This window comes from Bactrocera latifrons, unplaced genomic scaffold, assembly GCF_001853355.1.
Source record: "Bactrocera latifrons isolate USDA-ARS-PBARC rearing strain unplaced genomic scaffold, ASM185335v1 scaffold_139, whole genome shotgun sequence".
In the NCBI taxonomy this organism is placed as follows: domain Eukaryota; kingdom Metazoa; phylum Arthropoda; class Insecta; order Diptera; family Tephritidae; genus Bactrocera; species Bactrocera latifrons.
Genome location: NW_017534841.1, coordinates 92,764 through 106,526, shown reverse-complemented (window position 1 = coordinate 106,526; position 13,763 = coordinate 92,764). Strand labels below are relative to the sequence as shown.

Genomic DNA, 13,763 nt, shown 5'->3' with positions numbered 1-13,763 from the left:
ATTTATTACAATTTTAAGTACAATTTTAAATGGGAAAAAAATCACTGCAAGCATTGCACAGAACAAAGAAAAATTTTAAATTGTAACGATAAACTGTTCGGTGGTCTAGGTGGAAAAAACTTTATATAATCCAAAAAATCACTGAAAATATTCTTGAAGCGCACAATTTAACTGCGAAGTTTAATGGAGAAGTGGTCTTGTTGCAGCAGACCAATCGTCAGAGGGTGAGCGAACTCGATGAACAAAATTTTGGAGCACTTTTTCCACTAAATTAAGTCGAAAGGTAATGAATAACACGTTCAAAATTGATTTCTAAAGCTTGAAGAGAGTCTGGYTTMCCAATGACTTCAAAAAATCTCTGAAACAATGGTCTAATTGTATTAAATCACAACTTCTTGGAGACCATTCAATGTCACAATTTCTTGAAATTGTCAAAACTCCAAACTTTTATCCCAATAGTTCGGTTGCTGCAAGTGCAGCGTGGCACTTAGCCCCGTCTTGTTGGAGCCAGATGGCGTCAAGATAAATTTCTTCCAATTGCAGCCCTAAAAAGTTTTTTATTATGTATTTATATCGCGCTTCATTGGCAGTAATGGCGTCAAGTGCTTCATTTTGAAATTAGTACGGACCGATGTTTCTACCAGTCAAAAAAAAACACACTAAACTGTCAATTTAGGTGAATGTAATGGTTTTTTCATGAAGAATTTGTTTATTTGCTTCGCACAGTTTGGTTTATTTACCGCACCACGCAAATGAAAGTCAACTATAACAATTGTTATAGTTTTTAAGGCAAAATTAGCAAATTCACGTCGGTTATCCAACGCCTTCWGTGCTTSAGTGAGAACAATTTTACACGGATGCAAGCCCAAATCCTTTAACAGTACACAATGAAATACGGGCACCCAAAAGTCCAATAAGATTAAGCAACAAAGAAACAGTACTGTTCAGAATTCGCTAATTTTCTGTACTCTACCACATAGAAAAGTCGGTTGATCAGTTTGTGATTGCACGCATTAGATGCCAGTTGAAAGTGTTAAAAATCACCGATCTCTGCAAGCAATATTTTATTAACATGGGTGCATACTCGTATATGCAATTTTTTTAATTACCGTTGTCTAAGCATTTATTTTTTCTGACATATTTACATAGTCAAAGCAGGCATTTATTAGCATTACAATGAAATTTATTTAAATAGCTCAACGGCGCTCTTGCCTTGAACCACCCTAACGTTCGCTAATGCGCAGGTAAACACACACACACACATACGCATTCATATACATAAACTACATTTYCATCTTGCGCCATTATCAGTTCTTGGGTATGCCGCAGCGAATCACTTTAAAACTCACCCCCCGAAAAGGAAGCGTGTTGATTTTCGTGCAGATGCTTAAATTTTTGGAATTTATAACCCGACAGAGCTGGCAGCAACCTTTAGCACCGCCTGGGGTAGCATTAACGAATGAAATATGATAGCTTAAATGTTTTAAAGAATGCTTAAATATTTATGTATTTATGTGTATGCGTGTATGTATGTTTACATATTGCGCATTAGCAATTTTCATGGCCATTACTGGTTAAAAGTGCACATATGTGGAGATTAATGCTTTTTAACGGCGCTATAACAAAAGTATATATTTATGTATATATGTATGTATGTATGAAAGATAAGCCCTTATGCAAATCATTATCACTTGCTTACCTTCAATTACATAAAATATTTATCAAATTATAACTAATAAAACTCCACCATCTGTTTTTTGTTTCTGTGTGTGTTTTCCAGGCACCCATGGCCTTCTACCCCACATGGCAGGCTGATCCCTCACAGGGTTGGCAAAATCAATTTATCCAGCAAATTCCACAGAACACACCACCCATCACATCGMTCAACTCTTTGGATTTCCAAACGCAATCATATGCCTACCCATCAAATGGTTATGTGCAGACTGGGCTCGGATTTGATCCGAATTACGGACGTTCTCCRTATGGTGCTCCCGTACAGCGTTACGATTTCCAGAGTCAACAACTCTCGACTGCACCCATCAATCAGGTGGGACTGCAGGGTGTTGGCTTCAGTCCGGCCGCCGTTACATATGCCGGTCAGGTGTCGACAGCGCCAGCACCGCCTTCGGTTGGTTTGCAACAGCAGCAACATTTGGGTGTGTCATCTGGTGATTTGAATAAGACGATGTCGGGAAACGACACGCCTGGATATCCGCGAGTGAGCAGCGTGCCGCCGCGCTCACTCAATTGTAACGGGTATTCAGGCGACTACAGCGGCTCAAGTCAACAACAGCAACAGACAACAACGAGCAACAACAGCTCAGCAGCTGCAGTAGCCGGCACCGCAATTGCCGGCAACAATGCGAACGCCACACCGCTAAACGGTGGTCAAACTACAGCAGCAGCGACAACGGCTGCCATTGATGCAACACCGATGCAACCGCCAAGCATCCCCAATGTGCCACAATCGCCAACGCGTAATCTGATGCAACAACAACAGCAGCARCAACAACAACAACCCCGCCATGTTTCTCAGTCACCGAACCATATTGCACAATCGCCCAACGGCAATATGACAACGGCACAACAGGCCTACGGCACCAACATTCCACCCTCGCCACATCACAATTCCATGCAGCAACAACAACAACAACAACAACAGCAGCAGCAGCAAGGGCAAAGCCACATTGCATCACCGCCACAAGCACAACAACACCAACAGCAACAGCAGCAGCAGCAGCAGATGCAACAAGACTGGAATTGGAACAGCCAGTCACAACAGTCCCCAGCGATTGGCGCCACCAGTGATCCTTACCAGCAGGGTGAACGCGTTAATCTGAATACGCGTATAAAATCGATGATACTTCGGAAAAATGATCCCAAAGATCCGCTCTCAAGCACCCCTACCGATCTGCATATGTCCAGCAATCCCGCAACGCTCGGTGCCGGTTCCAATGCGTTGGGCACCAACCAACAAGCGCAGACCGGTCATTTTTTATCGTATAGCCACCATCTCCGCGGCGATTCAGTAATGAACGCCAATGGTACGACTGGTTCTAATGTGTCTGCAACACAAGCTGCACAACAACAGCAGCAGCAGCAGCAGCAACAGCAACAACAGCAGCAAATGCAAGGCATACAAACGTCCAATAGTTCCGGTTTGACACCCGGTCATGGCACATTAGCAGCCGAACCAATAGGAGGTGGTGGCGATCAAATATGGAAGCCACACCACACGAATTCGTTTAAGAAACCGGTGGCGAGTAGCTTCCCCACAGCCGAACATCATCATCAACAACAGCATACAACAATCAGTCATGGTGGACACACCACTATAGCACACACTGAAGTCCAACCGAAAAAATCCAGTCGTAAGAGTAAAAGTCGTGCTGCCGCAGCAGAAGCAGCTGAACTCGATAAGAATAGCAATGATCCTGGTGGCGGACTTCATGGTCCACTACATGGCTCACATAATATAAAATCTTTGGATAAGACTGGCTACCCACCCTCACATGGCTATCCGCCGCCACAACATCCTGATTACCACACGCCATATATCAAGACCGAACCGGGTCTCTTGCCTGCCCAACATACCAAAATGGAGGGTTACGAGCGCAACTATCAGAACTTCATACAATATGCCGACTTTTGCCAGAATGAGGTACAAGGCATGCCATCACAACAACAACACCACCAAAGTCAGCAGGATTATGCCAGTTATCATAACTCACCATACTATGGCGGCTCGAGTTCATTCCAACAAAGTTATCAGCAAAACTTTGTGCCCGGCTATCAACACTCGTCGGGTAGCATGGGTTATGGCAGTACGCATGGCATGCATCCGCATCACTCCAGTTCGCTTGGCCATTCCAGCCACATAAAAGCATCCAACGGTCCACTAATGAAGTCCAGTAGTAGTTCTAGCTTACATCACCACAACAACCATCATTTAATGGATATTGACCGCAAACCGGATACCAATAGCATCATACCATTGCCCACAAACTATGAAAAAGACATACCAGCCCATGCGTATCCCATACCACCGCATCGGTATCCACTAGGACCAACGCCATCGCACTTGGGTCACACGATGATTGAGCCGAAAATCGAAGACTTGGGTGTGCTATCTCATAACACCAGTTATCCGTTTATGGGTGAAGGTGGACCAGCAGTAATGAAAAATAGTTCTGGCTTTTCCTGTTGCCGACAAGGCGGCACACGCACACCCACCGCGGAACATCTCAAAGGCGGCACTTGTACGGGTATACAAACTAAGGACGAAATTATGGATGAACCAATAGAAGAGCCTGAAGTAAATAATGGCGCAAAACCTAAGAAAAAGGGCGCAAAGCAGGAAGATAATGAAATTGTCGTTAAGCATGAGAAAATTAATCCAATGTTTGATACCTCAGATAGATTGGAAAAAGGCAACAAGACAGAGATACCAGAGTGTGAGTGCTTTCATTCCGACAAGAATCCACCCGAACCTGGTACATACTATACGCATCTCGGTGAGTCGAAATGTGATGTCAACAAAGGAGACACAACTGAATACTTATACTTGCAACATTCCTTTCAGGTACTGCATCGACTTTGTCGGAACTGCGTAGAGAGTTCGAAGAACGTTGTCAAATTTCTGGTAGGCAGCTGCGTATAGAGAAGATCATTTACACGGGCAAGGAAGGTAAGACCACGCAAGGTTGTCCCTTGGCAAAATGGGTTATACGACGCGCCGATCCAGAAGAAAAAATTTTGGTTGTTGTCAAGAAGCGACCAGGTCACAGGTAATCCAACACACTAGTAAAAGTTTAGAATGCCCGAAATTAACAAGATTTTTTCAACTAAATAGGTGCGGCGCTGCTTTCATCATCGTGTGCATGGTTGCTTGGGATGGCATGCCGCGTCTAGAAGCGGATAATGCTTATAAAAATCTTATACCAAAGCTTAATAAATTCGGACTTCCAACAACGCGTCGCTGTGCCACCAATGAAAGTCGCACCTGCGCATGTCAAGGTATGACGAGCTGTCTTTATACATTGTCATAAGTGAATAAATATTTTGTATTACCTCCCTGTTCTAGGTCTTGATCCTGAAACATCGGCTGCCTCGTATAGTTTTGGTTGCTCTTGGTCCATGTACTATAATGGCTGTAAGTATGCACGCTCGAAGACGGTACGCAAATTCCGACTGTCCGTTAAAAGTGAAGAGTCGGCCATCGAAGACCACATGAATCTTTTGGCCACCGTGTTGGCACCACTCTTCAAACAAGTTTGCCCCCGTTCATATGACAATCAAACCAAGTACGAAAAGGAGGCAACAGACTGTCGTCTGGGACTGGAAACTGGACGACCCTTCTCTGGCGTTACCGCTTGTCTAGACTTTTGTGCGCATGCACATAGAGATTTGCACAACATGCAGGACGGCTGTACAGTGCAAGTAGCGCTGCTGAAACCATCAAATCGTGATGGACGTCCACCCGACGATGAACAATTGCATGTGCTACCGTTATACACCATGGACACGACGGACGAATTCGAAAGCATGGAGGGGCAACGTGAGAAACATCGCACCGGCGCGGTACAAGTGTTGGACAAGTGAGTGTAGTGTTGAGTTTTAATAGCAGCCCATTGGCGCGTGCATCCACACGTTGGAACATTCAATAATGCATCGTTTGAAATATTTACACTTTCAGATTTCCCTGTGAAGTACGTGTGCGCTCCACACCGCTCATACCTTGCCGGCGCCATGGCAAAAAGCGAAAAGAGGACGAAACGCCCGCACCTGATGCCGAAGCGGCAGCCACTAYGGCCGCCACAACGCCGACAACACCAACACCTACTGCCACRCCGCAACCGACGAACAATGCCGCTAACGCCAACAACAATAACGGAAACAATGGCACTGCTAATGTGGCTAACAACAATACCAACACGACTGCAATCAACGGCAAGAAGGAAGGTGGCGGTAGCAATGGTAAATCAAAGTCGAAATCAAAAGCGGGGGCTGCAGTCAATAACACAGCCACAACACCGTTATCAGCACCGCCATCAACACCGTCGCCGCGCTGTCAAACGCCTGTGACCAACAATCCCAGTCCGGCAGGCAGTGCGTTCACAACACCGCCAGTGAACAATAACAACAATCCACATATGAATACCGCTGTGAACAACGCGGTCGGAGGTAACCCACCTAATCAGCTCATGTCGTCCAATTCCAGTCTAATGAATATGGCGACTATGATAGATACCTTCACAGATGCKCAATTGCAATCCAATCAGATCTCAAGCACGGTGCTCGATTCGCCCTACTCGTACGACTACCAGACCGGTTCCTACATAGACTCACGCAACTACTACGGCAATTGGCCACCGCCGCATRCCACGCACGCCACACACGCAGTTGGCATGAGCGCGGCACCAGGCGCCACTGCAGCACCGATGGCACCGCCGCAAGGCAACGTACATCATACCACCACCGCCGCACCGCTAACACCACATCACGACACGACCAATGCAACATATGGTAGCAACTACAATAATCTACCAACGGCTGGTAGTCAACAGCTGACGCAAGTGCATGACGTGCGCGGCGATGTGAAGAGCCGCGGCAGTGAGGAGAACCCCGACTCCACCACCATAGTGAATAATACTTTAGCTGAAAGTAAGTTGACCACACTCACTCCATTGACACCAATGACTAATCTAACACAACACCATCAACATCCACACCATCATGCTACGCCCATCGAAGAAGGCTTTGTCAAACCAAAACCACCGGCAGACTATCAGTACACCCAGTACCCAAGCAACTATCAAATGTATCCGCCACCACATTCGGCCTACTCCGCCTACGACGCGTACCAGAACATGAACTACAACTATGGTTATCATCAGGCCTACTCACCGTACAGCATGTATCCGCAGCAAACACCGCCGCATACGCCGCCACCACCATCACCGAACTGGAATATGTACGGTCATCATCAGAGCACCGCCTCCACGGCTGCGTACGCAACCACAGTGCTACCGCCGAACGGTGGTACGCATCAGCACGCTTCGTTAGCCACGGCCATATCACAGGCGCAAACGCAAATGCCGATCTCCAATGGCAATCTGAAGAATTCGTTATCCACACCAGTGGCACAGGTCACACCAACAGTTGACGCTCAACAGATGCAACAAGTGCAAACGCAAGCGCCGGTACAGGCGCAAACGCAGCTACCAATGGTGCAAGCACAGACTGTGCTGCCCGATCTCAACAACGGCAATGCGCAGTCGACACCGTTAAACACGGAGCTTACGAACTCCAACCCGACGCTGATTGCAAATGCTAATGTAACCTCACCCATTGCCAATACCGCTGTGCCGACACCAATYACTGCTATCAGCAATGATAACAGCAACAACAGCACTAGCAACAGCAATGATAACGGCAGTCCAACAGCATTGAATGGCGCTGCAACCGACGCGGGCGCAAGTAATTGCGGCACAAGTAGCAGTACCAACACAACAACAACGACAACCACCACTACTGCCACAGCGGCGGTGGCAACCACCTCCAATCCGAATAAGTTGGAACCGATTGGCGAGGTAACGGAAATCAATGACAATTACGAAGCATTCGCCGACCCACAAATGGGTGGTGTGGCCATTGCGCTCAATCACGGCAGCGTACTGATCGAGTGCGCCAAGCACGAGTTGCATGCAACAACGGCATTGCGCAATCCCAATCGACATGAGCCGACACGCATGACACTCATTTTCTACCAACATCGTAATTTGAATCGTGCGCGTCACGGCATCGACGAGTGGGAGGAGAAGATGCGTGTGAAGAAAATCAACACAGACCTCGATAATAAAGCCAAAGAAGAACGTGAAAAGCTAAAGAAAGAGCTTGAGGGTGGTGATGGCGAAGAAGACGAAGACAATGCTGAAGGCGCGCTCACAAATGGCACAGCACAGGGTAGCAACAGCGGCACGGGCGGTGGCGCCAAGAAAGACGGTACGAACGCAACAAATAACGGTAATTGTGGTGCTCTGGCAACACCAATGGAGACGACAACGCTGGCAAATAGCGCAGTAACGGCACCGGCAACAGTGAAGAGTAGCGGGAATGGCGGTTCGGCAAGCAAAAAGAAAAAGGATTCGGGTAAGAAGAATGCCAACTCAAATGCAAATGTGAACGAAATTGCTAATGAGAATTCTGCTTCTTCCGTTGAGCAGGCAAAAAGCGGGAAGGCGTCACTCCACGCGCCAACACTAACAACCACCTCATGGACGACCCTCTTTCCTATGCACCCGTGTGTGGTTACGGGACCCTACCAGGAGGGCAACACTAGTCCAACAGCGGCAGCAAACGTGCAACAAGAGCAACAGGAATTGCAACAGCAGCAGCAACAGCAGCAGCAGCAGCAACAGCAATTGCAGCAAGAACCGCTTAAGCAGCAATTGCAGGAACAACAGCAACAGCAATTGCTGCAAGAACAGCATAAGCAACAATTGCAACAGCAACAACTACAGCAGCAGCTAATGTTACAACARCAGCAGCAACAGCAACATCAAATGCCTGCATAAGTAGGCGCCGTGTGTGCGTCAGCCTGTGTTGCCTCCATTCAACTTGTGTATTAAGGTAGCTTTTGTTTTTGTTTGAAGCAATTAGCTATAAAATACATTTAAGCCGAGTTTTTCATTCTCTTTTTCTTTTTTTTTTTTTTTTGTCAGACGAGCTTCTAACTGTTTTGCTCGTATTTGTTCATACAAACTTATTCTTAACACGTTTAGTGCCATATTTTCGTTGTTTGTATTTTTTGACATCTGTGGGTAACTGTAACAAGCACAAGGTAGCTGTAAAACAAAGAGAGTGACAATCTAGCCGTTGAAAAATATTTTTGAAATTATTCAGCTCATAACACACATACAAACATACTTTTACTTACTATTTGTTGTTCATACAACTGTTTACATAACGGAAATTCAAGAAAATTTAGCGTTGAATGCAACAGTCTAACGACAACAGATAGCGAGTGACATGAGACATAAAATTTTTATAAACAAAAAATATTATTAACACAATGCTGCAGTAAAAAACTACTCATATTTCAAAAAAAAAATGTTTTTCTGTGTTTTTAAAAGACAAAGAGTTCACTATAATAAAATATTTTTTCTATTTGCTTTAAAAGAACTTGCAACAAATTACACACAGAGAACTAAGCGTTGAACATTAAAAATTTTATTTACATAAATATTTTACCTAAACGTGAGTGTTGAAATTTTTGCTGCAGGCAAGAAATGTATATATATTTCTAAAAAAAATATCATAAATTTGCGCAAACTAATTTAGCAGGCGTTAAATATAACAAAAATTAGCACAAAACTCAAATATTTTTGAATTATTGAACTTACACAAACAATTCAAAAACAAAATTTTCACGCTCACAACAACTACAAACACACAAAACTACTAAGTAAAATAATATGAAGAATACTCTACAAATTACTAAAATACTAAACTAGTTAAATCAAATACACATAGCAGCAGCAACAGCAGTATCAGAAACAACCACAACAAAAACAAATCACCTTAGTAATACTCCACTTATTTTCTTAAATTAGTCATACACGAAAGCAAGACTATAAATTTAGCAAAGAGTAAAAAGCATAAACAATTTGAAAACACACATACTAATAGCAGCATACTTATATACATACATACGTACATACATACATAAATTCATACAGCAGTTTGGAGTGAAATAAATTTTTTATGCAAATAGCCGACAAAACTCATTTGAAATACAAATGTAGCATACTTTTAAGTACATACATAAATACTAAGTGAAAAAGTCAACAAATTACAAATAAAAAAAATTTACTGTTAGAAAACAAGAACATTGCCAAAAGTACAAAGAAAATAAAACCGTTTTTAATAGAAAAAATACAAAATTAAAATAAAAATACAAAACACAAAATTTCACTACACAAGTACAKACATAGCGCATACAAACAAACATATAAGCAGCTTAAAAACATACTTACTTACATAACAAATAAATCATAAATTTTACGAAAARGCAGTTTAGGGGCACAAAACAGTAAACAAAATAAACACAGTTAAAATAAATAATTAAAAATATATAATTTTAGTAAAAAAAAAATTTGTGGGTTCAATTAAACAACAAATTTCAAAATTTTTCTAAACTATAAATAATGTCTGCAGTGTACGTTTTCATAAAAAATCAACAAGAAATTGGAAATACAAACAGGCATCTTAATGGAAACTGTTTGTAAATATTTTTAAAGTAGCTTGAATCGCAAGACAAAACTCAAAGACAACTTATTTTGGTTTAAATTGTATATTTATTGCGTTATTACTTATTTAATACTGGTTAGTGCATCAAAAAAAAWTTTTTTTTAATTTCCAAAAATTTCATAACTAAAAATAAAAAAATTGCATTATAAATAGGTAAAAAAATTCAAAACTTTGCTGAGTTTTTAAAAGAAAGTATTTGTAAATATTTTCCAAATTAATTCCAATTTTGGGTGAAACTCAAAAATATATTTGGTTCAAAATACATTATTAATAAACTTTATTTGTTTATTACAGCTTATCGCACTGAAAAAAAAAATTATTTTTTCCAAAAAACATGTTTTTTCCAAAAAATTTGGGTTTTCCAAAAATTTTCAAAACCATAAAAAATAAAAAATACTGTAACACATTTTCGTAAAAWATTGCAAAGGAAAAAAATTTCAATTGTTAGTCGAAACTGAAAAGCAATCATATTTTTGAATAAAAAACAATTGTTTTTAATTTTCTTTTATTAACTACAGCTTAGTTTGAATATGTATTTTAACTAATTTTATTACTAATTTTGCATWAAATTCATGAAAAATCTGCATATTTTTACATAAACTCAAATATTTTGCAGTTTTCAAAATTATTTCAAATTTAAAGCACACCTAACCTAACATTCAACGAACAAAATACATTTAAAATAAAACAAGAAAAGCAGGTTATATGCYTCATTAAGTCCTTTTGAAAAACTGTTTTGACTAATTTATTATTATTTTTTGTATAAAGTCTATGAAAAACCAGCATATCTTCGAAAAATCTCAAACGTTAATTGAGTTTTATGCAAAATGCTGCAAAAATGTGTTTTTCGTTAGCGTTCTTTAAAGTAATTAACTCATATCTCTTATACACATCTAGATGTGTATAAGAGACAGGTATATACTTCAAGAAAACATAAATAAATACCCGTAAAAATACTGCGCATATAAACGCGAAAAGGCAGAATACTGACACACACACACATACTTAGTTTATAGGCAGCGAAAGACATCAAAATAAGCAAAAGATTGAGCAAGAACATTTTAAATAAAACATAAATACTTATCAAAATGTATACATACATATACATAGACATAGGGAATGGCGTGTTTTACGCAAGATTTAAGCGAAAGTAAAATTAAAAATTATAAAAAATTAAAATTAGGCAAACACACATACATACATATAAACAAAGCAGTTAGTGGCATTAACGATTATTGTTTTCAATAATTATGAAATACATAAATGCAAAAAAAATTGCATGCGCGTATTTAACATTAAAAATATAGATGGAAGACAAAAGTAAATAAAGTAAATTACAAAAATATAATAAAAAATATTTTTATTACGTAAGTAATAAAAAAATGTAGACTTAAACACACAAACAAACAAGCGGCAAGCACTAGTTAGCGTGTAAAAATATTTACGCTAAAAATTTATAAATTTCAGTTACTTGTATAATCATTTTTTATTTTTATTTTTAGTTATAAGATATTTAAAGAAATTTTTAAGTTTCTCTAACTAGTTGTAAGCAAAACAAAATCAACACAAGACATTTTTGAGAGCAGAAGTTCGGGTTAAAGAAAGAGATTTATTATTATAAATATTATGAATATTATAATTAAAGATATGATAGAGATAAACGCAAGAAAATATATATTTATTTACGTAAAAGATTGAGAAAACAAAAGCAGTGCAGTGGAAGACAGCAAAACTAATTACAATAAGGCATTATTAGTGTACAATATATTGTACATTGYAGTTGTTTAGCATGAAAGCCAGAAAATTGAAGGGTGCGCATTTTGAGCGAGTATGAAAAGATGAGTAAAAATAAAGAATATTAAAATTATACCTAAGAAGAAGCGGAAGGAGAAGAGCGAAGGAAGCAACTAAGCAAGAAATAAATAATAATAATAATAATAAATAATAGTACACAGCAGGCAAACAAGTTAAACTGATATAAAAATTTAAGCTGCAAATGGCAATTGGACGTAAAAATTTAACAAAAAAGACTCGAAACCAGCAAAGTATTAAGTACGTAATGAAGCATATGTAAATTGTATGATTATACACACACATACATATATACATATACAATGTATATTGGTTTTTACATAATTAGCGAGCCAAGCATGACGCAACACGTCTACAAATCAAAAATTAACATTAAAAGCATAAATAAAAAACAAATCTCAAACATTTACATACATATATACAAACATATGTATATATATTACATATATATACTTGTGTAGCTATGAATGCAACACATATGTATGTAATAAGAAAATACTAATGAAATGGAAATACAGTAATTTACATGCGTCAAAAGCGCTTAAGTCTAAAAAGATGAAATATAAAACTACAACAACTACAACTACACAAAAATATATATGCATACGTCATGTAACAACACATACAAATTAATAAATTAATTTCAATAATTAATAAAATTATTTCAATAATGAATTAATTAATTTCAATAATGAAGCCATTAATTTCAGTAATTAATCCATTAATTTCCTTAATTAAATTTATTAATTAAGCGCATAAAACTMACCAACGACAACAAATCAATCATACAAAATTACGCATAACATATGTTTTGTATATATGCATAAGCTTCAATGCATACAAACATACATGAACACATCCATTCAAGCAATGTGTTTGCCACAGCAGCCATGCAACTAAAGCATTTCCTTCATACACACACCCGCACTCATACATACATACTAATCATGCATAGCGCAACAAAAASGCGTAACGTTCAAGACTTTGACAAAAATCAACAAAAAAAAATATAAACAAAATCAAAATAGTTTTACTTACTTATTCAAATTAACTACTAAAATATAATTTTATTTATATATTATTACATTATTTTCATAACTAAATATATATTTTTCTCTTCTTACTATAGTACTTGCAACATAAAGTGCATATTTTAGTTATGCATTTTTATAAATTTGTATTAATTTAATTCATCAGCTTAAACGCGTTACTATTTATTACAAAAAAAGTTAATAAAAATAAAACAAAACGAGAAAAAACAATGTTAATTGAATTTCAATAATTGTGTAGCTGTACTGTTCAAGAATTAACTTTAATTTATAGTTACTAATTTTATTATTATTTTTTTGTCAATAATTTCCCAACAATTGCAACCAACGCTTCGGCTTGTTTTGTTGCCTACATAATTACGAAAAAAACAAATAATAATAATAATAATATGTATGTGTAAATGAAAAGTGAAAAATGAGCGTAACAAATCCAAAAAGCAACAAATTGAAAAAAATAAAAATTAAAACAAAGAAATTGCGCGCATGTGCCACTGCGATGTAATTCGTTGGCAAAAGATATTTGCAAGTTTACATTAAGATAATCTTAATGGTAAAACAAATGCACATAAATACATATATATTATATATATA

At 38.8% G+C, this 13,763-nt stretch overlaps 1 protein-coding gene across 4 annotated transcripts in view; it reads left to right on the top strand.

Moving 5' to 3' along the window:
- LOC108965327 (DNA N6-methyl adenine demethylase) overlaps positions 1–9,853 on the top strand; it is a 17,655-nt gene extending 7,802 nt beyond the window's left edge. Inside the window, exons 2-7 of one of the 4 annotated variants that reach the window (XM_018927654.1) lie at positions 1,781–4,514; positions 4,583–4,787; positions 4,853–5,016; positions 5,084–5,597; positions 5,696–6,183; positions 6,247–9,853. In XM_018927654.1, coding sequence (XP_018783199.1) covers positions 1,781–4,514; positions 4,583–4,787; positions 4,853–5,016; positions 5,084–5,597; positions 5,696–6,183; positions 6,247–8,576 — 6,435 coding nt within the window. In that variant the 3' untranslated portion in view covers positions 8,577–9,853. Of the gene's footprint in view, positions 1–1,780; positions 4,515–4,582; positions 4,788–4,852; positions 5,017–5,083; positions 5,598–5,695 lie in introns of all 4 variants that reach the window. The other 3 variants (XM_018927655.1, XM_018927656.1, XM_018927657.1) reach the window with 3 other exon arrangements.
- The last annotated feature ends 3,910 nt before the right edge of the window (positions 9,854–13,763 follow it).